The sequence below is a fragment of the Neovison vison genome, chromosome 2 (assembly GCF_020171115.1).
Source record: "Neovison vison isolate M4711 chromosome 2, ASM_NN_V1, whole genome shotgun sequence".
NCBI classification, from domain to species: domain Eukaryota; kingdom Metazoa; phylum Chordata; class Mammalia; order Carnivora; family Mustelidae; genus Neogale; species Neogale vison.
Window position 1 is genome coordinate 183,874,917 of NC_058092.1, and position 24,104 is coordinate 183,899,020.

Here is a 24,104-nt window from a genome sequence, read left to right on the forward strand (position 1 = left end):
GGATAGTTCATTGTTAGTGTTTAGAAATGCAACTGATTTTTGTATTCTGCAACTTTACAGAATTTGTTTATTGGTTTTAATAGATTTTTGCTGGAATGTTTAAGGTTTCTTCTTCTTCTTCTCCTTCTTCTTCTTTTTAAAAAAGTACTGTCCATACGCAGCACAGTACCCAACATGGGGCTTGAATTAATAACCCTGAGATCGAGACCTGAGCTGAGATCAAGAATTGGACACTCAGCTGACTGAACCAGCCAGGCGCCCCTGCGATGCTTAAGATTTCTCTATATAAGATCCTGTCATATGCAAATAGAAAATTTTACTTCCTTTCTGATTTGGATGACTTTTATTTCTTTTTCTTGCCTAAGTTCCTTGCTCTAGCTTAGGACTTCCAGGACTATGTTGAATATAAGTAGTGAGAGTGGACAGTTGTCTCTTCCTGATCTTAAAGGAAAAGCTTTCACTTCTTCACTGTTGGGTATGTCAGCTGCAGATTTATGAATGGCCTTTGTTACGTTGAGGTACATTCTTTCTATACGTAATTTGCTGAGCATTTTTGTCAGAAAAGGATATCGAATTTTGTCAAATGCTTTTTCTGCATCTATTGAAATGATCATATTTTTATCCTTCATTTTTATTGTGGTGTATCACATAGGCTGATTTGCCGCTGTTGAACCATCCTTGCATCCTAGGGATAAATCCCACTTGATCATGGCTATGATCCTTTTGATGTGCTGTTGAATTTGGTTTGCTAGTATTTTGCTGAGGATTTTTACAGCTATATTCATCAGAGATATTAGCCTATAATTTTCTTTCTTTCTATAGTGTCCTCACTCGGCTTTGGTATCAGAGGAATGCTGGCCTTATAATGACTTTGGAAGTGTTTCCTCCTCTTCAATATCTTGGAAGAATTTGAGAAAGATTAGTATAAATTATTCCTTAAATGTTTGGTAGACTTCGCCAGTGAAGCCATCTGGCCCTAGAGTTTTACTAGTTTACTAGTTCCTGACTTGTTATTGGTCGTTCAGATTTTCTGTTTCTTCATGACTCAGCCTTGGTAGGCTGTGTGCTCTAGGAATTTATCCATTATTTTCGGTTACCCAGTTTTCGGTGGGTAATTTTTCATTATAGTCTCTTATGATTCTTTGTATTTCTGTGGTATCAGTTGTGACATCTCCTCTTTCATATCTGCTTTTATATTGGAATTGTCTCTTTTTTCCTGGTTTAGCTAAAGGCTGTCAATTTTATGTATCTTTTAAAAAATCATCCCTTAATTTTACATATATTTTCTATTGTCTTTATAGTCTCTATTTCACTTATTTCTGTTCAGATCTTTGTTATTACCTTCCTTCTACTAACTTTGGGCTTCATTCTTTCTTTTCTTTCTATTTTCTTGAGGTGAAAAGTGAGATTTTCCATTCAAGGTCTTTCCTTTTTTTTCTCAAGGTAGATGTTCACTGCGACACACTTCCTTCTGAGAACTAAGCTTTTTGCTTTTGCTCTTGCTTTTGCTGCATCCCCAAAGTGTGGTATGTTGTGTTTCCATTTTCGTTTGTCTCAAAACATTCTTTTACTTCCCTTTTTTCTTTGCCCCCTAGTTACCTTTCCAGTCTGGTGTCACTACCTGCTCCTCCCTTTTCCCCTTTCCCGCCTTTAAGACCATCCTCTCTGAGCTGGAAGATGGGGGTGTTGGTTCCTGTCTCTATAGCCAGAGGGGAGAAAAGCGCTTATTCCATTTGTCCGTGGTGATGTGTTTCTGTGCAGTCACTGGACTCCAGCATAGATCCAGAAATTTTGGATCAGTGCTTTCCTAGCTGGAGCCCAGATCCAGGTTGTGGTCAGCAGCATTGATTGTTTTCGTAAACCATCCCCTAAATGAGCAGCCATTTTGGTTTCCAGCATGCTCTCACAAACGCAGGCTGATTTGACATCTTCCAGTGCCCTGAAGGTCAGTAGGTGCCATGACACCCACCACTCCTTCTTCCTGAGCTCTCTAGTCCTCATGGCTGAGGACGCCACGGGCCGAGGTCAGCGCCAAGAGTTTCTCATTATCTCATTATCCCCAAAGCCTGAGGATTGGATGGCATGTCCCCTCATGGGGTCCTGTCAGGAGAGGATCTCTGTGTGCAGCCCAGGAAGGACCCCCACCATCGGGGCTCTCAGCTCTTCGGAGGCTCAGGGTGAGCCGTATTCTCATCTGCTTTTGACACATAATTCAAAATAACTGAAAAACGAGATACAAAACTGCAAATGCAGTCAGATCTTTGCCATTAAAAAATAGGCCTAGAGAGGCACCTGGGTGGCTCAGACAGTTAAGCCTCTGCCTTCAGCTCAGGTATGATCTCAGGGTCCTGGGATCGAGCCCCACATTGGACTCTCTGCTCAGCAGGGAGCCTGCTTCCCCCCCCCCTGCCTGCCTCTCTGCCTACTTGTGATCTCTGTCAAATAAATAAATAAAATCTTAAAAAAAAATAGGAGCAATCTGGAAGAAAATAGAATTATTTGCATATTAACTCTTATTTCCTTTGAGGGGTAGGGCTAGGGTGATTTTTATTTTCTCTTTGACATTTTCCCCCATTTCTTCCCAAAAGAAGATTTCCAAATCCTCTTTTTCTTATAATCATGAGGGGAAATACCATATAAAGGAAAATAATGTCTCTTCCAACTGTAACGTAAAACACAAGACTGGCCACTGCTAAGGGTGGGCTGTTGACAGCAGCAGGAAGGGGCAGTGTGAGGTGGAGAGGAAATAGGGAGCAATGCAGGTCAGCTGCCAGGAGGAAGTGAGCCCCCAGTTCCATTTTCTCCTGGCCAAGAGAAGAAACATTTCTCTGAGCCATACTCTGAGAAGTCTGGCCACACAGCCTACCTATTAAATCCAAGAATCCACTTGTGGTGCCAGATGGAGGACAAAGTAGGCCAACGGCCTCATGCTTGGTTGTCAAGAAGGGAGCAGGCCATAGCTGTCCTGGCAGCCAAACACCAACAGACACCTGGGTATAAAGACAAAACTCCATCCCTGACCTTGGGGTGGAGTTGGGGTTTCCTCTGTCGGGCACGACCTGATGGTCAGACTCAAGTGGCTTCTCTGTTGTGCCCTGGGGAGCTGGGCATGGAACCCCAAGGGCCTGGGCATCAGCAGTGCTGCGCCCTGACCCCAAACAGTGCGAGGAGAACCAACGTGACCCCCATGACTGTCTGGGTCTCACTTTGACCTACCAGTACTCCAGCGTGTTCCAGGAGTGTCAGAGAGGGCAGCTGCTGCCCATGTGTCCCCAGTCAGGCAGAGCTGCGTGGGACACCCAGAGGGTGCTGGGTTGTGGTTGGTACATCTGTACCCCCAACCCAGACCTTCTGGACTCTACCTTCCCTCCACTGCCAAGGCAGGGGTGAGGAGTGGCCTCTTTCCTGGTCTTGATCAGAGGATGCTGGGATCACAGCTAAGCCTGGGAGCCCCCTTCACATTGTGAGAACTGGGCTGGTATTGGTGTCAGTGGGGACCCCTGTAGCCTTGGGTTTCAGGGTGAAAGCCGCAGAAGGTCCATCTCTGGAGGCCAGGAGGAGGGCCAGGGCCCTCCTCCCCCTGCTCCTCAGCCTGGGGAGTGGGGGGCCTGCATGCCCCACCCCCTTGATTCCTCATTCACCTAAAAACACTAAGCACCTCTCCTGGAAGCTATGCCCAGAGGCTTTGGAGAGCTTTAGAATTAGATTTAGAAGAAAGAACTAGAAAGGACAGTTCTTTGCAGCTTGCCTCTGGTGGTTTAAACAGTGTACTCTGAAAATCCTGTGGCCTTTAATGTTTGCTTACCCTTTGCTGAGTTTAGTTTTAGCCCAGGCCATGTGGACCCTGAAGCTCTGCCAGGCCTGGAGGAGGGTGGGCGGGAGGGGGGGTGTTGTGGGGGTTGGTTTTCCTGCACTATTTGGAGCCGGCCCTGCTGCTGTGACCTTGTTTTGAGCAGGCAGGGATGGCACTGGGAGTTTGGTCTCGGGGTAGGGGAGGAACAGGGGAGCGAGGATTCCCTACTGCACCCCACAGTCCCGCAGAATGTAGTTGAGCACAGCCGAGCACTTCACAGTTAAATTCATGAGCTGGGCAGATTGCTTGTCTCACTGGAGTTTCTCATCCCTCCCCAGCCCTGTCATGGCACAAGGACCACCTAAGTTTCCTCGCATCTCTGGTATATACAGGCGTGCACACACACCCGCACACACGCGCACACACATGTGAGAGCACACAAGAGCAAGCCTGATCCAAAGAGGTCCCTGAGGGGGCTGGGGAGCTGCTGCCCTCGGAGCCTGGGGCCATCTGTTCCTCCTGCCCATTTGGAGGGGCCTCCAGCAGGGCCTCCCATCCCTGTAGGGGCCCAGCTCAGCTTACCAGATGGGAGGCCTGATTGTCACAGAGGCCTTTTTGGCATCAGCAGGTTTGGAAAGTACCCAGTGACTGAGTTGGTTTAGGGAGGATGGTCAGAGCTGCTTACTGAAGAAGGAGCGAGAAACTTTCCTCGCTGGGCCACTGGGCCTTCCCTGTGCTGACCCTGCCCTGGGCCTCCTGCCCTCATCCCCAGGCCCCTCAACCCCCGCCCTGGGGGAAGTCCAGATAATCTGTGATGCAGGGGAGGGGCCGGGAGGTGGCCACTGGGCTGGGGTGGGTGCAGAGGGGCATGGAGGACCGGGACTGTGTCTGCAATGCCCCAAGAGTTGGCTGCAACAAGCTGACACACCCCTTATGCATGTGACCCTGACCGTGGCATTCCCCTGACCCCCACCTCTGTATAGCCGTGGGCCCCCTCCCGCATGCCATTCAATGCCATGAATTTGTTCCCTTCCCCCTACCCTGGGTGGTGGACTGACCCCCCACTCCTCATGTCCTGTTTCTGAGATGCCCCAACTGTGCCCCTGCTGGCTGGCCTGTCCCCTCATCCCCTAGAGGAGTGGGCACCCCAGATTGGAAAGCCTTCATGACCTGAGGGTCTCTGAGTAGGGTGGGCCTGAGGCCGTGGGGTCCCTGACCTGCCCAGGTTGTACAACCAGCAGGCTCCTGCCCTGGGATCAGTGTGGGACTGAGGGCTGGCAAGTTAGCGGTCTTTCACGCGAGAGAGGGCCTGCCCCTCCCCCCGTGCCCCCCCACACTGGATGCTGATGTCAGGTTTTGGGGTCCCCAGTCTAATTCTAAGTGGCTGATCTTCATCAGCAGAGGGTTGTCCTCCTGGCCACAGAGATAGGTCTCCCCGAGCCCGTCTCCTTTGTTGCCTTGACTGAGCAGGGTGAGTGTCAGGAAGGAGGTGGCTGAGGTACCCTTTGTTCCTCTCTCTTCCTGATACTGGAGATGGTTTGGGGAGAGGACCCCGCACTGGGAGTTTGCCACCTTGCTCCTAGCATTTCTCTGCCAACGACTGGCGGGGTGACCTTAGTCAGCTCACCTCTCCGGGCTGCAGGTGTTTGTGAGGGGTCTGAGGCCACGGGCTGGTTCTTCCTTGGGAGGCCGCTTCCACCTCAGGAAGCCTTTTGGACAAGACCTGAGGCCTTGGTTTCCCTTGGGATTAGCCATCTTCCAGTGATGATATGACGGTTATGGAGCGGTACTGGAGGGTATGTGTCTCCTGGAAGGAGAGGAAGATCTATAATACCATGGCCTACCGTGTGCCTGGCCCCTTGCTAAGCACATTTGTAGCTTTAGTTTATCTAAACTGAAATCTCTCCCAGGCAGAGGTTGTGCTCCGCATTTGGCAGGGAAGGAAGTGGAGGCTTGGCGGCTAAATGAGGCGTCTGAGGCCTGGGTGGCTGCTGGAACTGTTCTTGACCGTGGGCCTTGACGGCCCCTCTCAGCCTTGTCTCTGACCCTCAGAGCTGGCAGTTATCACAAAGATAGGCCTGCAGGTTTGGTTCACAAGTGGCAAACTGAGGCTCAGAGAGGGCAGGTGGTGGTGGGGCCTGCAGTGGCAGAATCAGGCCTGGAACCCAGGGCCCTGTTTCCCCAGTGGCGCCTGCAGGCGCCTCCCCCAGGGATCGTCTGGCTCCAGAGCCAAGAATGCCCCCTTTGTACCAGCACAATCTCTGGTGATCCACGGGCCTCCCTGTGCTGAAAGCCCTGATTGTCGCTGGGAGCATGGGGCTGGGCTGCCCACCCTCCCACCCCCACCCCTTCCCGCTGTGGGGCCTTTTGTGCTCCTGGATTTCAGCACAACAGCCTGGCTGTTGATCCAGAAGGCCCAGTGTGACCGGGAGAAGGCGATGTGCCAGCGCCCCTCCCGGTGGGGAGCGTCCCCGCCCGAGGCGGGAACTGGGCCTTGTCGTTCAGCACCGAGCCCTGCCGCATGAAGAGTGGCCCACTGGGGAAGTCAGGAGAGCTGATTTCCAGTCCCGGCCAGGCCCCTAACCAGCCTGCCATGCCCTGGGAGAGTCAGGCCCCCTCTCTGGGCCTCGGTTTCCTTATCCATGACACAAGAGTTTGGATAGCTGAGAAGAGCAGAGAGGGGGTCTGGAGGACAGTCTCAGCTCAGGCCTGTCTTTTGGCAGTGGAAAGGGCACCAGGCGGGGACCCGGGCCAGCCAAGTCCCAGCTGGGTGTGGCTGCTTCCCCAGGCAGAGCCCCATCTCTTGGGGCCTGAGCTCTCTGATCTGTATAGGAAAGGAGGTGAATCAGTCCTGCTCAGACATGGCAAAGGGACCCAGGCATCGATGGGCGCTGGGGTCCGGAGAGGGTGTGTGGGCAGAAAGGTAGTGCAGGTGGGGTGGGGGCTACTTGGGCTTGTGAGCAATCTCTTCTAGTCCTGAGTTCTGGGAACTCTTGGGTTGGACCTTGAGGGGGTCGGGGGTTGTCTGTTTCGTTCATAATGTCTCCATCGAAATAGACCATCGACTTTCTGAATGACAACATTCGAAGAGGAATCGAGAACTACTATGACGATCTGGACTTCAAAAACATCATGGACTTTGTTCAGAAGAAGGTGAGCCAGATGCTCTGGGTCAGAGATGCACCTGCCATGCCCTTGTCCCCCAGCTCGGGACCTCACTCAGGAGGGCAGGGGATAGGGAACAGTGGCTTATCCATTCCCAAAGCAGGGGCTGGCTAAGTTGGGAGGTAATGGCGGGGGCATGGATGGGCACCAAGGGTGGGGCCTGACCTTCTCAACCAGTCCTCTATCCACGTGCCTGGCCCAGAGGTCCTTATGCTCCCTACCTCCCTTTAGTCACATAGATATCCCCCCCACCATCAAAATAAATAAATATATAAATAATAAGGTCCACTCTAACTACAAGCTACCTTGTATGGTCCCAGGGTATACTTCTCCAGTGGCCTAAGATCCTCTTTCCTTGAGGGGACGGAGAAAGACCTCCAAGCTGCCCAGTTCAGAGACCTTATGCTGAGTCCCTTCAGTGATGGGGAGCTTACTCCCTGCACATCAGGGACAGCCCTGAGCTAGAGAGCACTCTTCCCTGATTCCACTTCCCCCTGCACTGGGGAACAGAACATGACTTCCCCTTTTCTTCCATAACACTTCTTTCGGTGCAATGATCATCTTTTGGGGACATTGTCCCTCCCCCAAGACCCGCCGCATCTGTGGCGTTATAATAACAGCAGTGGCAGACTGGCCCTGCCCTTGATGGCTTCTGCATATTAGTCTCACTTGGTTCTGAGCCTCAGGGTCTCATCAGAATCAGGGGGTGGGTACCTGCCCCTAGACTGGTGAGCACCGCCGCCGTGTTCTCCTAGGCAAGACTCAGCCCTGGTGGCGCTTCCTGGGACACAGTCTAGGGGGCTGCAGTGGGCCTGGTTCCTGGGCCCGTCCCCAGGGGGAACCACATCTCCCCATGCCCATGGCCACCCGCAGTGGCCACTCCCTTGGCTCAGGCCTTCACTGTAGTCACAACAGGTGCAGCTGCTGGGAAGCCCCGTTCTGCCAAGGGTGTGTCGGCCAGCTCCAGCCGCTGGATGAAGTGTGATGTTTTTATTGGAACCAGCGTTCCCCTGGCTTGGGGATTTCATTTCTCCCAGGGTGGGATGGGGGGGGGGTGACTCATGCTCGGTGCCAGGCCCCAGGATGCATGCTTCACGCATGGCCTGACGTCAGTATCCTCAGCTCAGCTGTGCAAGGCCGGCAGGGCTCTTCCTGCTTGGTAGATGAGAATCTGAGGCCCAGAGAGGCTGGTCAACTTGCCCAAAGTCACACAGCTAAGAATGGGAGGATGAGGATTTGATCTCTGGTCTCTTGACTCTTGAACTCAAAACAAATGCCCTTTGAACCGCAGCTTGGGGAGGCACTGCTAGGTCCTAAGAGCTGACAGCCAGAGGGCACTGTGGGGACTCTGGAAGGGTGTCTTGTCTGGTTTGTGTTTCTCTGGGACCTGTGACCCTGTCACTCCCCTAGCTAACCTGCCATGACTTCCTATCACTCTGAATGCAATCCCGGCTCCCTACTTATCCTGGCTGACTAGGCTTCGCGTGGTATGGCTAGGGCCAGCCTCTCTACCTCATCCCTCCCCTCTTGCTCACCCTGCTCCCAACACATGAGCCTCTGCGTGCTACTTACCCCCTACAGCTCAGCCCACATGTGCAGGGCCCATGCACTGTTGACTGGCTTTTTCCTGCTGTTCCAGTTTCAGATTAAATGTCATCTCTTCAGAGGGGCCTCTCCTGACCTCCCAACACACAGCCGCCCCCCAGCTCCCCTCTCCTCCTTTCCCATGCCCCTGGCGCATGGCGCTACCACTGACCTTTCCATGTAGTGGTTACTCCGTCTCCCCAACGGAGCCTGTCCGCCACGGCCGTGTCACTTTGGCTCACCCTTGTCACTCCAGTGCCCACCATCATGCCTGGCGCCCATCAGCCCCTCAGTGGAGTCACCACTTCCCAGAGCACTGGCACCAGTGCAGGGGGAGAAGCTAAGCTAAGGTGAAAATGAGGGCCTCCTTGCCACCCTTTGGTCCCGAGCCTATGGCAGGACGTGAAGTGTGTGTTCTCCTGTGCTAAGAGCTGATGGGTGGCTGTGACATAGGGGCCACAGGGCTATGGGCATCCATAGAATCCTAGTCTCTGGGACCTTCAAGGGTTGAGCAGGTGCCATGGGACATGAAGATGGGGATGTCAAGGGAGGACTTTCCCTCCAATATCTAGTCCCCTTGCCCAGTAAATCTCCGAGAGGCTGCCCAGCCTTGGCTTGCATGCCTCTCCAGTGACGGGGTGCTCCCTACCTCTTGGGCACCTGGCTGACAACTACCACCTCCAGTTCCCCAGTGACCCGATCAGAAACCGCAGGGTCTCCTGGTGGGTCCCCTTCCTGGTGTGCGCCCAAGGCCTCGGCGGTGACGGCAGCCCCCTTCCTTGCTTGCTTTCCCCTCAGTTCAAGTGCTGTGGCGGGGAAGACTACCGGGATTGGAGCAAAAACCAGTACCATGACTGCAATGCCCCGGGACCCCTGGCCTGCGGGGTTCCCTACACCTGCTGCGTCAGAAACACGGTACCCACCCCCACCCGTCAGATACCTCTCTCCCTTTAGGAAGGGTGGTGGGCAGGAGGCAGTGATTATTGCCAAGGCGTCCAGAGCCTCCAGGGTCACAGGAAGGGGTACATCTGGGGGTGGGGGCAGGGAAGGTCGTCTTTGCTAGCCGCAGTCATTACTAGCTACTGAACATTTGCCATGTGCAGGTCTGTTTTAGGCTCTCTAGGCGTGGGAACTCACTTAGCTCCTTCCACAGCATCGTGGGGTCGATCCTTTTTTTTTATCCACCGCACAGGTGAAGAAGTTGGGACACCAAAGCTTTAGGTGCCTGCCCGGCCTAGGATTGGCGGGGCTGGAATGAGATACAGGCCGCCATCGTGGGAAATGTGCTCCAGACCCTTACGTGGAGGCGGGGAGATGGGTCCCCACCAGGGAGGCCTCGCGGGGCGGCGGGCTCCTCAGCCCTCGCTGGGAGGCACCTGGGAAGGGGTGTGAGATGTTATGCCAGCCACAACCCCTCCCCAGCAGGACCCCCCCGCTCAGTGCTGTCACCTCCATGGCTACTTGGGAGCCTGGTTCTCTGTAGTCACCACTTACAAAGGATGGGCTTCGTCAGTCCTCTGTGTTTAACTAACGTCTATCGAAACCGCCTGGTTTCTGGACTGGAATGAGGTGGCGAGCTTCGCAAATTACTCATGCCCTGAACAGTCATGGAAAATTTCTTTTTGAACATCTCTACCATTCTGTGCCCACTCCTGGATTCTGTAAACCAAGCAGCTGCCAGTGAGGGTGGGGGGACCCCCCGCATGAGTCAGGGAGCCAGGGCCAAGTGCACCAGCCCTAAAAAAGCCTGGGCCTGGAGGGAAGGTTTGTTTGGGAATTTTAGCTGCCATTTTAGGGTAACTTTCTGGGAAGGGGGGAATGCTGGTGAAGGACCCAGCCTTTTCAGAGAAGCCCATGGTGGGTGATTCTGAACTTCATCACCTTCATCACCTAGAGGTAGACATAGGGCAGTGACACCTGAATGCTCAAGGCAAGCTGTCCAGGTCAAGCCCTATGTATATTCATTCATTCAATGGATGTTTGTTGAGGACCTACTATGTGCCATGTGATTCTAGGCTCTGGGGGTGCAGAAAATACATGGAGGACCCTCTGCCTGCATGGAACTGATGTTCTAGTCAGGAAGACTGAGGAAATCAAGCAATAAGGGACAGATAGGATGCTTGAAGGTAGTAAAGGCTAAGGAGAAAAAGCAGGGGTGTGGAAGACTGCAACTTCAGACACTGAGAACGTAGGTGCTCAGTAAAACCCTGAAGGAAGTAAAGGGAGAGGCCAGATATATCTGGAGGATGGGCATTCCTGGCAAAGAGAACAGCAAGTGCAAAGGCCCTGAGGTGGGAATTGCCCTGGTGTGTTGCAGAAACAGCATAGCTTCAGCTGGAGCAGAAAAGTAGCAAATTAAGTCAGGGAGGACCCAAGTATCCTGAAGGCATGGTCAGGACTTTGGTATTCCCGCGAGTGCCTGGGAGTCAAATGAAGGGCTTTGGTAGCTGAGTGGCAGATCTGACTGAGGCCTTACCTCAGGGTCACTCTGACAGCTGTGAGGGGCAGAGGTAGACATGGGGAGTCTGGTTAGGAGCTGGCACAGTGGTCCATGTCAGGTCAGACTGTCAGGGAAGTAGGCTCTGAGATTCTGGGGCAAGCAGAGATTCTGGTTTGTAGGAGGAATCAACCAGCTGGGTATCCAGTGTGGCTCCAGTCTGGGTCCCACAGCCTGAGAACCAGGGGAACGGATGGTGTATTTCCTGTCCAAAGGCTGGCAGGCTCAAGAGCCAGGAAGGATCAGTGCTTCAGCTTAGGTCTGCAGCTAGTCAGGCAGGAAGAACTCCCTGTTACTTGGGGGAGGGGCAGAAGAATTCCCTGTTACCTGGCCTTCAACTGATTGGTTGAAGCCCACCATTGTAGGGAGAGTAATCTGCCTTACTCAGTCTACTGATTTAATGTTAATCTTATTGAAAGGCATCCTCACAGAAACACCCAGAATAATGTTTGACCAAGAATCTGGGCACCCCAAGGCCCAGCTAAGTTGACACCTAAAACAACAACCACATGTGACAATCACCACAAGGGACTGACAGCTAAGGCTCCTCCCAATTGTGCTTTCACATTTTGGGTGATTCTGGGAAGCTCCTCCCAGTGTCTCCCACACCAGAGGCTTAGTGGAGGTGGGAAAACTTGGTTCGATTCTGGCTTTGTTTTAAATATAAGCCAACAGGATTTGCAGATGGATCAGATGTAGGAGGTGGGGGAAAGAGAGAAATCAAGGAGAACACTGCAGGTTTTGGCCCAAGCCACAAGAAAAGACGGGGCTGCCATTGCCTGAGAGGGGACAGCAGGGAGGCAGGTCTACGGAGCCTCTGTGATTTTCCAGCAGGGAGGTCAAAAAGGCACTTGGATATAGGGGGCTGGAGTTTGGGGGAGAAGTCCAGGCCGGGAGTATAAGCACGGATTCCCCCTGCAGAGAAGTGGACCGTGAAGCTGGCGTCTGGATGGGACCATGAGGTGGGTTATCTCTGGTTCTCTCAAAATCCCACCATCATTTTGTCTAAATAGAAAAGAGGATGTTTCTTGCTTTCATAGAATCTGTGTTTCCTGCCTTCATAGAATGTGTGTATTTACTGTCCACTATTTCAGTTAGCTACAGATCTGAATGAACACACAGGAAATACATAGGAGAACAAAAAGGAAATTTAAAAAAATCAGAAGCTAAAGTCTTGTGCTTGGTGGTTTAGAGCTTCCTCGCAGCCAGAGGAAAAAGGGAGATGTGCTCTGACCATTCAACAGAAGAAGGCAAACCAGTCCCTCCAGGAAAGTCACCCTTACCCCCTAGCTCTCAGCTTTAAAGGGAATGTACCTGGCTTCCCACAGAGGATTTGAAGCAAGGGAGTTCACACAGGGTTATGAAACTTGTTTACACTGACTGATGTCCCCAAGACTTGGTATGGAAGGCAGTTTGCTGCTCCATTAAACAGTCTCCGACAGCTTGCCTCTGAGCTCTTGTGTCCAGTTTGTAGAGCTCTCCACTCGCTCATTTTTGGTAACCCTCTGGGGGCCTGTCCCTCCAGGGCTCTCTCTTCCCCTTTCCACTCACTTCCCAGACCTCCGATAACCCAGCTCATCAACCTTGGGCCAGAGCGAGAGGAAGCACACATGAAGAGCCCTCATGAACTTTGCTGTGTCCATCTTTGGGCTGCTCAGGAGTCCTCTTCTTGACCTTGACCCTGTGCCAGATGGACGAGGCCGCAGAGCAGCCTCAGAGCAGAGCTGCTGTCGGGGCCTGGGAAGCTTCAGCAGAGACTCTGGAGAGTTCGGTTCTGGGCACATCCAGGCAGGCTTTACCTTTGGAAAGACCATGGATGCCTCTTATCCCCCTCCTTGGAGGGGGCTCTTCTGGCAGGGGAGGTGGTTTCGGAGGAGGGTCTCGGCCTGAGGACAGGGACCCTGCCTCGAGGGCTGGGAAGCACATTGCCACGTGGTTACTCCTCTACCCATATTGTCTACGTACTTATTATGCTCATTGGGAGTCTCCCTTTCTAGAATGTAAGTTCTGTGAAGGCAAAGACTTTCCTTGGTTCTCATACATTCCCAACACCTAAGAACAGTGATTGGTACATAACGGGTGCCCAATTAATATTTGTTCAGTCGATGAATGGAAGAGCAGACACGTAGGGTAGAAAACACAGTTCCCTGTCATTCTGTTATGCACCTGCTTCCCGGGCCTGACCCTCTCCATGGGCTTTGCATGCATCGCCTAGAGGAACCACAAAAGCTGAGCAGTGTTAAGTGGACCCTGGGTGGATTTGGGTCTGAGGGCACCTGGAGTACAGTCTAGGTGGAGGGAGGTTATTTTGCCTGCAGACCAGGTCCTGGGAAAAGGGGAGAACAACAGTCCTTCGCAGTAAGCACGATGTAAGTGGCAGCTAATACCCATTTCTGTTTCAGACAGAAGTGGTCAACACCATGTGCGGCTACAAAACCATTGACAAGGAGGTAATGTCTTTGCAGTCTCTTTCCTTGAGAAAAGTTGCTCTTCCTGTCCCATCCCCAGAGGGATGGGCAGGGGGGTGGGGGGCCGGCTCCTGGCTTGGAGTCGGGGACTCAGGGAGCCAAGAACCCCCCAGGCTGGGAGAGCCTGCCTGGCTGTGTTTGCTGAGCACCTACTGTGGCCTGCCTGTGGGAGGTCACCGAGCCCTTGCCCATACCGTCACCCTACCCTGCATCCCCATGTGCCCAGTCCTGCCCAGCCCAGCCTGCCTTAGCCCAGCACCCCGCTGGTGGTGCTGAGAAGGGAACTAAAAATCACAACGACTTGAGATGCCTGTGACTAGTGGTTCTTGAAGTGAGGTCCCCAAAACAGCGGTGACAGTAGCACGGGGAACTTGTTAGGCACACATGTTTAGAAACGCAGGTGCTTCTGACCCCTATTTCTGTTGGAGAGTCGTGGACTAGCAGAGGTTCTCAAGCCAACAGACCCAAAGGCCAGATTTTATAATAGTCATCTGGTAATGCCCTAGTTAATTATCTCGAAATTCACAGATAACATAATCTGCCTACACACCTAATTTCAGAACAAGTGACAGATCTGACATCAAAGGAGAAATAGAACAATTTGCAATCAGATAGCATATTGCACATGGAAATGCTCCAGCATTAGATACAACGGAGCACACCACAAAGCAGGGAAGGGTTTGCCCCACAGGGGCAGCTGGCAAGGGGGAGGGGGAGCCATGCTGGTACGGCCAACACCAGGGGCATTATTTTTGCCGAGGACCGAGGACCGGATCTTTAAAATGGCAGACAATTCTTGATAAAATTCCAAACACAATATAATAATTCTTGAATGTATATTCTTTAGTAGTATTTCTGCAAAATTACATACAGTGTATGTACGTGTGTGTGCTGTGTATCTGCACGTGGCAAAACCACGCAGAAAACACTTCGGTGTTTATGAGTCCCTGGAGTTGTCCTTTCGGCTCAGGTAATTCTGGATGGGTTTTCAGCCATCTGGATGCCCCAGCCAACTTCTGAGAGGCAGGGGGGCAGGGCAGTTGTTTGTGCAGTACAATTGTCCTTAGCTCCGCATCCCCCAAGTCCCCAAACCCAGCTGCCGTGCCAGCCACAAGTGCCACCACCATGTCCTCAGTGCTCTCTAGGGGACGCTACCGCCATGGATACCCAGTGGTCTGGAGCCATCTGCTCCTACTGCGTGTGAGAAACCGAGGCTCAGACAGGTTGAGGGACTTGCGTGGACGAGGAGCGAGCCGCGGGGCTGGGGCTGGGGCTCTGCCAGGCGAGCGGGTCAGCCAGGCTCCTCCTCCCCGAGCAGCGGCTCAGCGTGCAGGACGTCATCTACGTGCGGGGCTGCACCAACGCCGTGCTCATCTGGTTCATGGACAACTATACCATCATGGCGGGCCTCCTGCTGGGCATCCTGCTCCCCCAGGTGGGCTCCCCCCCCCCGCCCTGCCCCACCCTGTCCCCCCCGGGGAGCAAGCTGGAAGTGGAATGGTGAGCAAGGTGTCGGTTCGGAGAGGGCGGGGCGACGAAGGCTCTCTTACCATCGGTCTGGGCTGGAGGGCCAGAAGGATAGTACCAATGACAAGAGTTTGCTTATAAAGCTCTTCCAAGTGCTTCGTAGGCACCGCCATCTTCAATCCAGTGAGGTAGGTACTATTATCATGCCCATTTCACAGAGGAGGAAACTGAGGCTTGGCAAGGTTAAGTGACTTGCCCAAGGCCCCCTTGATAATGAATGGCAGAGCCGGGGTGGAGAGAGGAGTCCCAGAATGGTGGGGCCTCTGCTGATGGGGTACAGGGAGGGTCTCTGGGATTTCCTGGGAGGGTAGAGAAGGGCCTGGGCTGGGGGCTGCCAGAGCCACCCAGATCCCCAGCTGGGTCTCACCTGCCCTGCCCTTGCTCCTCAGTTTCTGGGGGTGCTGCTGACATTCCTGTACATCACCCGGGTGGAGGACATCATCATGGAGCACTCTGTCACCGACGGACTTCTGGGGCCAGGCGCCAAGCCCAGCGTGGAGGCGGCAGGCACGGGGTGCTGCATGTGCTACCCCAATTAGCGCCCCTGTCCGGACGGTGCCAGGACCACACCGCTCGGGCCTCTGCGCAGGGGCCGGAAGGGACTGTGGATATTCTCCCTACACATTGGCCGGAACCACGGCTGTGTTGGCTCTGGTGGCCTGTTCAGGCCTCCCACAGCCACTGCCTCTCTGGGGAGTGGAGCCCCTCCCCAGCTCTGAGGTCCTGTGCCTGCCCACCCTCTTTGGCATGGGGATCAAGGGCACCCCTTCTCCAGGCCAGGCCGCTGGGGAAGGGGGTGCTCATTGCTCAGCTCAGGGCCCGTTTCATTTCTGGCAATGCCATGGCCTGTGGTGTTTATGCCCCTTTGAGGGTAATTTTGTAGTAATGCATAAGCGAGGACGGAAGAGACCATATGTGCTGTGTAGGGAAGGGTGTGTGTGTGGCCCCTTCAGGGCCCTGGAGCCCCTCAGCCACACCCCAGAGGCCAAGTTGGGCCCATCTCACAGCCTCCCAGGGACCTTGAGCCCACCCCAAGACTGCTGCTTTGCTGACCCTGTTTTCTACCTGATTTTTGTAACATTCATTTTGTACACAGTTAACAGGAGTTTCTGACTAATCAAAGCTGGGTGGTTCGGCGCACACCCCACTCTTGCCTCTCCAAGTCAGTTTATTAATCAAGCAATAAAGACATGATTTTTTATTATGGTGTTTCATTTGTGCTGTTTGGGTCAGGAGAGGGTGGGGAAGTCCTCCACTTGGGCTGGGAAACCCCTCATTGGTGCAAGGATTGAAAGGGGCACCCTGGGACCAAGATCTGGGATGGCTTGGGACCCTGCGGCCCAGGGGGGTGGGCAGCTGGCTGGAGGCTGCCTGCTCCGGGTTTGGAATGGCCTCTCCCATTCTCGGTGTTGCTTTTGACAGCCTGTCCTTCCTGCTAGGGATTCACCTGTGGGAAATCTCTGGAGAGGGCAAAGACAGCCACACCTATTTTACACACTGGGAAACTGAGGCAAAGCCACCAATGGTAAGAGGCTCCTCTTCTGGGAAGTGGGGCTGATGGGAACTAGGAAAGTCAGGGGTGTGGGAAGGAGCTGGGCCCGCAAACCCACCCACAGTTTGGGAACCTGAGAGGCTCTCTCTCTGACAGCGCGCAGTGTTGGGGGTGGGGTGGTTCTTGGTTCTGGGGAATAGGTGGAAGAATGCACAATGCCCAACAAAGCTTGGTGCCCATCGCCCCCTGCTGGACATGGCGGGACCTGCATTGGTCTGCCCACCCAAGCTTTCTTGCCCCAAGACTTGGGTCCCCGATTTCCTGGGAGGTTCTTAGTAGTCAGAACAATAGCAATAAACAGCAGGAGCCCCCAGACATGAAGAACTCGTCTGAGGGTGTTAGGGAGCTGCCCATCACCCCAGAAGCTAAGTGGCCGGATGTTTGGTTGGCGGTGTGTAGGGACTGGAGTTGTCTGATGGGTATGGGAAAGGACAGGACAGGGGTTTGTCAAAGCACAGATTGATGTAACAATAGCAAACACATCCATCAGCGATCTCTGTGCTGGGAGCTCGTGTAAACATCTCACCGGCTCCTTTGAGTCTCACGACCATGTGCGGTTATCACTCTCATTATGTCCATTTTATTGATGGAGAGACTGAGGCATGTTAAGGGACTTGCCCGAAGCATCTGGTTGGCCGGTGACAAAGCCATGATGGGAACCCAGGTGGACTCTCCCTGGTGTTCGGTCCCTCTGTTCTATTGCCTCTGTCACCCTGTGTGGACACAGGTGTGCCACTGGGTGTGCAAAGCCCCGAAGGTTGCTAGTGCAGCTGTCCCTGTGCATGGTAGCCCCTGCAGCTATTCCTGGAACCTCCTCCTGGTCCCCATTTTGACCTATCCACACAAGGCCAGGTTGCACTCTGCATCTGGCTGGTGGCCTCCCGGCTGTCTGGCTCTGGCTAATTCTCTGAGGATTCTCTCTGGGCACAGAGTGGGGAGGCAGTTGCCTTTGGGGTGACAAGATGGCAGAGACACTGAATAACTTGGGGACTGCCCTGAGTGTGTTTATCTGAAGTCATGTGACGCTGGAACCCAAACACCACTGGTCACCTTGTCCTCCCTCTTTCCTCCACCGTGTGCAGACACCCCCCTACCCAACACAGCCGCGACGTGGGGGAGGGGTCATGGGTGTGTGGCCACAGATGGCTGAGCTCCATCCGACACTTTGCTCTTTTTCTTCCAAACCTCAGCCACTTACCTCTGCAGAAAGCAAAACGGGACACACAGAGAGGACTTTTTCCGTCCTGTGGTTGGGATGCTTCTATTGCACTTTCAGTGCTCATGGCCAACACCATCCTCCTGACTCCTCATCTCACAAGAATGGAAGACTGACATTCCAGACGAATCCTTTTCCCTCACCTCAGTGCCTACAGAAAATGGCCACATTGTTGCAGCCCACAACAGTCCCGGAACTGGTGGAGATGTGTAGGCTTTAATTTCAGACTTTTTTTGGTTATATAACTAGAAGAAAAACAAAACAATCAACTGCATTTGGGAAGACTGGCTTTGAATAAAAATTCCAAGTACGATATTCCCCAGACTTATTTTCTTAACAGTTTATTGAGGTGTACTCAACAGAAAATAAACCACACTTGGTTAAAGCGACAAACACAGCACGAAGGAAACCATCACCACAATCAAGTTAATGAACGTGGCCATCACACTAAAAACATTTTCTCTTGCCCCCTGGGGATGCCTTCTTTACAGCCTTCCCCACCACACCCCTGAGGCAATCATGGGTCTGCTTTCCGTTTCTGTACAGTATTCTGTATAACATTTTATATCGGTGGATTTATACAGTGTGGGGTTTCTTCCACACGACATCATTATTTTGAGGTTTGCTCACTTTGGAGCACATATCCATGGTACATTCCTTTTATCGCTCATCGATAGTCCATTGAATGGGCGTGCCATAGTTTATTTAATATTCACCTACTGATGGGCATCTGTGTTGCTTTCAGGGTTTTGTTGTTGTTATTACAGATAAAGCTGCTGGGAACATTCAGGTACATGTCTTCATATAGACATACCCTTTCATTTCTCTTGGGTAAATATCTGGGAGTAGACTAGCCAAATCGTTCAGTTTACAAGAAACTGCCAAAATATTTTCCCAAGCGGTTGCATGATTTTCTATCTCCACCAGCCATGCTGGAGTCCCAGTTCCTCCATGTCCCGGCCAGTATTTGGTGTGAGTGTGTGATGATACCTCCTGGTGGTTTTAGTTGGCATTTCCTCAATAATTGACCATGTTGAATATCTTTTCATGGATGTATTCGCCATCCACTAATTTCTTTGAAGTATCTGTCCAAATCTTTCTTTCAAAATTGTATTGTTAGTTTTCTTACTGAGGTTTAAGAATTCTTTCTCTAGTCTAGATACAAGTTCTTTAGCAGATAGATGATTTGCAAGTATTTTCTCCCCATCTATGGCTTATCTTTGAGTTCTCTGAACCGTGTTTTTCAAAAAGCAGAAGTTTTCAACTCGAGGAAATCCAATTTATCATTTTTTTTCTTTTGTGCATTGTGTTTTTGGTATCACATCTAAGAAATCTTTTTTTTAAAAAGATTTTATTTATTTATTTGACAGACAGAGATCACAAGGAGGCAGAGAGGCAGGCAGAGAGAGAGGGGGAGGAAGCAGGCTCCCCACTGAGCAGAGAGCCCGATGCAGGGCTCAATCCCAGAACCCTGGGATCATGACCCTAGCCGAAGACAGAAGCCTCAATCTACTGAGCCACCCAGGTGCCCCTCACATCTAAGAAATCTTTGCCAAACACGGGGTCACAAAGATTTTCTCTTGTATTTTCTTTTAGAGGTTTTGTAGTTATGTAAAACACTTCCATTTTGGTCAATGGCCCATTTTTTAGTTAAAATTTTTATATGGTGTGAGGTATGGATCAAAATTCATTTATCTGGTAGATGAATATCCATGTGTGGAGAGACAGTCCTTTCTCTACCAACTTGCCTTTGCTGAAGGTCAGCTGTCCACAGATGTTTAAGTTTGTTCTGGATTCTCTAGTTTCATTCACGGCTGAATAGAAAGTGTGGGAATAGATGTCCTTATCTTACTCCTGATGTTACAGTGAAAGTGTTGAGTCCTTCATTATTAAATACAACATTAGATGTGGGTTTTTCATGGATCCTCTTGATCAGATTGAGGAAGCTCTGTTGTATTTCTAGTTTACTGAGACTTTTTTTTAAAAAATCAAGAATGGATATTGGACTTTGTTAAATGCTTTTTCTGCATCTTTTAAAAATTTCTTAACATGGTGAATTACATCAATTGATTTTCAAATGTTAAATCAACCTTGCATTCCTCAAGTAATTTTCACTCACTTTTTAATTGTTGGGTTTGATTGGCTAGCATTTCGTTTAGGATTTTTGCATCAATGTTCAGGAGGGATGTTGGGCTGTAATTTGCTTGTAATGTCTTTGTCTGGTTTTGGAATCAAAGGAATGCTGGTTTCATAGAATTCGCAGGAAACTATTCTTTCCTTTTCAATTTTCTGGGAGATTTTTGTAGAGTTGTTGTTATTTCTTTCTTAAAAGTTTGATGGGAATGAAGCTACTTGGACTTGGAGACTTCTTTGTAGGAAGATTTTACACAATAATTTCAATTTCTTGGGGTGTCTGGCTGGCTCAGTCTGCAGAGTATGCCACTCTTGATCTTGAGGTTGTAAGTTTGAGCCCCATGTAGAGATTACTTAAAAAAGAAATCTTCAAAAAAAAAATTCAATTTCTTTAATGGATATCAGCCTATTTAGTTTCTTTTCTTTTATTCCTTCCTTTCTCTATTTTTCTTTCTTTCTCTCTCTCTTTCTTTCTTTCTAGAACTTGACAGTTTAGTCCTTCAAGGAATTTGTCCATTTCATCTAGGATATAAAATTCATTGGCATAACGTTTTTCAGAATTTTCCCTTATTACCCTTTTAATATCTGCAGAATACCTACTGATCACATTTTTCTTATTCCTGATACTGGTAAATTTGACGTTTCTCTCTTTTTTTTAATGAGTCGGGCCAGGGATCTATCAATTTTATCGATCTTCTCAAAGAACCAGCTTGATCATTCTCATGAGTGTATAAACAAGCTATGCTATTCCTATCTGGAAACAAACAAGCAAGCCTCTTGATCTCACTTCCATTCATTCACCCCTCAATTTTTGCTCCTCCTTCCACCACAACCACTTGGAAAGAGTGTCCATACTCTGTCCGATTCCTCACCTCTCCTTCACCTTTTTTTTTTCAGCTTCGCTTATTAATTTCTTCATTCTATTAATAACTTTATTTTCCAACTGTATTGAAGTATAATTGAGAAATAAAATTCTAACATGTTTAAAGTGTACCATGTGATGATTTGATTCACACTATGAAAGGATCCCCACCATTGAGTTAATTAACACATCCATCACCTCACTTACTATTTTTTAAAAATTGAGATATAACTGACATATAACACTATAATAGCATTATATCCATATATGTAGCAATACCTAACATTATTTTCGGAGGTACAAGATGATGCGCTATTTGGATATATCACAAAATGATCAACTCAATGAATCAAGTTAACATCCCTCACAACACGTAGTTAATTTCTTCTTGTAATGAGAACTTTTAAGATCTATTTTCTTAGCACCTTCCAAATACACAATATGGTATTATTAACTATAGTCTCTGTGCCATACCGTACATTGCCCAGGACTTATTTAACTGGAGTTTGTACCTTTTGATCCCTTTCACTCCTTTTACCCACTCCCGCCCTCACCTCTGCCCACCACCAATCTGTTCTCTGTTTCTATAAATTAGGTTTTTTTTATATTCCACATATGATATCAGTAGTTGTCTTTCTCTGCTTTATTTCACTTAGCATAATGTCCTCAAGATCCGTCTATGTTTTTGCAAGTGGCAAGCTTTCCTTCTTTTTTTTTTAATATTTTATTTAATCTTTTTAAAGTCATCTGTACACCCAACATGGGGCTGGAACTCACAACCCCGAGATCAAGAGTCACATGCTCTTCAGAGGGAGCCAGGCGCCCCTCCTTTTGTTAAGGTTGATGTTTCATTGACTCTGTGTGTGTGTGTGTGTGTGTGTATACACATACAAACACACATAGCCCCCCACAATACATATATACACACTCACAAAACACACACACATGTGCACACACATAATACAAACACACACACACACACACACACACAGGCGCCCGGATGCGCACACACATGCATTTACACACCTGTAGCTGTCCTTCTGTCCTGCATCTCAGGGAATGACCACTCCATCTTTCTGGTTGCTTAGGCCAATGACCTTGGAGCTAGATTTGACAGCTGTTGGAATGCACCCGACCTCTGCATTTGCTATTTCCTCTGCCTGGACAGCTCTGCCCTCAGATGTCTGCAAGGCTGGCTCTCAGTTTCATCTGGTCAAATGTCGACTCCTTGGTGAGAGATCCTTGGCCACCCTTAATAAAATGGCTGTCTCCTTCCTTAATTCTCTGCCCGCCGCCCCCCACCCTCCGCCCCCACCGTCTGGCTTTGTCTTTCTCCCAGCCCTTATCACTAGGGAGCTGCTCTGTGCCTGTTGGCCTTGCTTATTTCCTGTCTCTGAGCAGAGTGAATGCTCCGTGAAGGTGGGAATGTTTGTGTGTTTTGTTCACTGCTTGTCTGAGCTTGGGTTCTCCTGAAAGCTGAACCCGAGACCAGTGCCTCATACATGTAATTTATTTGGGAACAGGAGTGAGGAACAAGGGGAAAAAGAGACAAGGAAGAAGAGAAAGCTAATTCAAGAATGTTATTGCTTCCCACTGCATTGGGGCTGATCACTCCCCTGAGACCCCACCAAAAGGTTTGGGAACTCTCCCCACCCCAGGATGAAAGCAGGAAACATTTCTCCATCAGCTCCCAATAAGAGCGGTCCCCAAGGGGCCTAACTCCTCTGCACTTTAAATTGTGCATGCTTGAGTTCCAAACAGGCATTTCAGACCCTCGGCCCCAGAAGAGCCCCAGGGCAGGCTGGAGGTAAGGCAGAGTCCTGGATGCAATGCAACAGAGAGGTGTTGGTCCCCACGGTATTCCCCCCAACCCAGCCCAGTGCCCGACACATGGTAGCAGCTCAGAGTGGCTGGATGAGGGGAAAGGATGAGCTGGGGAGATACACCGCGCAGGGGGATAAACCCCCGGCAGCCTCTGCTCTCACAGCATTGTGCCAGCCTGAAGGAAACTGAGACCAGACTAGTGAATTGTATGCCAAGAGGATTTGCCGGCAACCCCAGAGCCTGGCTCCTTCCAAGCCCCTGCTCTGCATACCATCCCTTGGGGCCTGGGAAGCGCCCATAAATAATATGGGATCGCTGGCTCTGGCACCGGCTCCTGGCTCCCCACATTCCGTGAGCCCCTAAAGGGAGCCAGATTTGCAGTCCTGAGAGCCCCAAAAAACAGAAGGCACAAGTCTTCCGGCGTGGCTGCATGTTGCCACTAGGTGGCGCCGCCGGCCGCGACTTGGAGCCCGGCACTCGAACTCCCTCCATCCTCTCCTCCCCTCAGAGCCTGGGCGCACCGCCGCGGGAGGTCGCAGCGGTAGCTGGGGTGCGCTTCTCATCCCGTCTCAAGGACTGAGCTGCAGGGTGAAGGAGCCTAAAATACCATAACCAGCACCTACTGTATGCCTGCATACAGTAGGCGCTCAATAAATAGTCGTTAAATGAGTGACCATTCTGTGAAGTTGGCATAGACGAGACTTTCCAACCCTACTTTATAGGCTTGGAAATTGAGGCCAGATGCCAACACTAGTAAGTGGTATCCTGTCCAGTCGACACAGCAATGAGGCGCGTGCTTCATTATTCCCGATTTGCAGGTGAGGACACTAGGGCTTAGAGAGGCCAGTTTAGTGGAACAAAGGGAGGAGCTGGCGTTTGAATCGCTCTGTGTTCTGCCTGCATCTGAGCAAGGTCACCTGTTGGTTCCATTGCCCCCTTCCCAACCCCAAACAGGACTCCACAAGAAGGACGCCTCCCTTGCTCAGGCAGCACAGCCTGCAGCCTTCCAAGGGCAGCTTCTGCATTTAGAGGACCACGGAAAGGCCTGGAATGAGCCTGGGGAGGGAGGCAGGGACTTAACTGTCAGAATGAGCCAGTGAAGACAATCCAGAGGGCAGTTCCTTTGTCTGGAAAAGAATTATAATTACTCCCACCTGGCCAGGTCCGTGGGGTGTGACAGGAGACTGTGTGTGTAGATTGCTAGAGGCCAGAGGGTGTCCGCTATTTTACTGATTTATTTTGCTGTTGGCGGTCTCCTCTGCTGGCAGACAGGGCTCAGCTCTGCACCACACAATGCCGTCTCCCCTGTTGCTTAGTAAATGTTGCCTCGTGCACGGTGGGTGTTCGCTGAGGGAATGGAAATGGCCAGGAGTGTGTGGCAACCATGCTAGGCAAGCCACCAGGACCCAGTGGGCCCCAGGACCTTCCATCTGTGAACCCCAGAAGGCCAAGGGCTGTCCACCTGGTCAAATATATGTCTCTC

The 24,104-nt window shown here is 51.0% G+C and overlaps 1 protein-coding gene and 1 long non-coding RNA gene across 3 annotated transcripts in view; both read left to right on the top strand.

Annotated features, from left to right (window-relative positions):
* The window catches only part of TSPAN15 (tetraspanin 15), a 48,786-nt gene extending 32,548 nt beyond the window's left edge, over window positions 1-16,238 (top strand). The window contains exons 4-8 of one of the 2 annotated variants that reach the window (XM_044239670.1): window positions 6,851-6,946; window positions 9,341-9,457; window positions 13,442-13,489; window positions 14,826-14,942; window positions 15,424-16,238. In XM_044239670.1, coding sequence (XP_044095605.1) covers window positions 6,851-6,946; window positions 9,341-9,457; window positions 13,442-13,489; window positions 14,826-14,942; window positions 15,424-15,573 — 528 coding nt within the window. In that variant the 3' untranslated portion in view covers window positions 15,574-16,238. The remainder of the gene's footprint in view (window positions 1-6,850; window positions 6,947-9,340; window positions 9,458-13,441; window positions 13,490-14,825; window positions 14,943-15,423) is intronic. The other variant, XM_044239671.1, reaches the window with a different exon arrangement.
* A 204-nt stretch (window positions 16,239-16,442) lies between these two features.
* LOC122898909 lies at window positions 16,443-18,117 on the top strand. The gene is made up of 2 exons (XR_006383068.1): window positions 16,443-16,559; window positions 17,777-18,117. It is a non-coding gene; the product is annotated as an uncharacterized LOC122898909 (long non-coding RNA).
* Window positions 18,118-24,104: the final 5,987 nt, after the last annotated feature.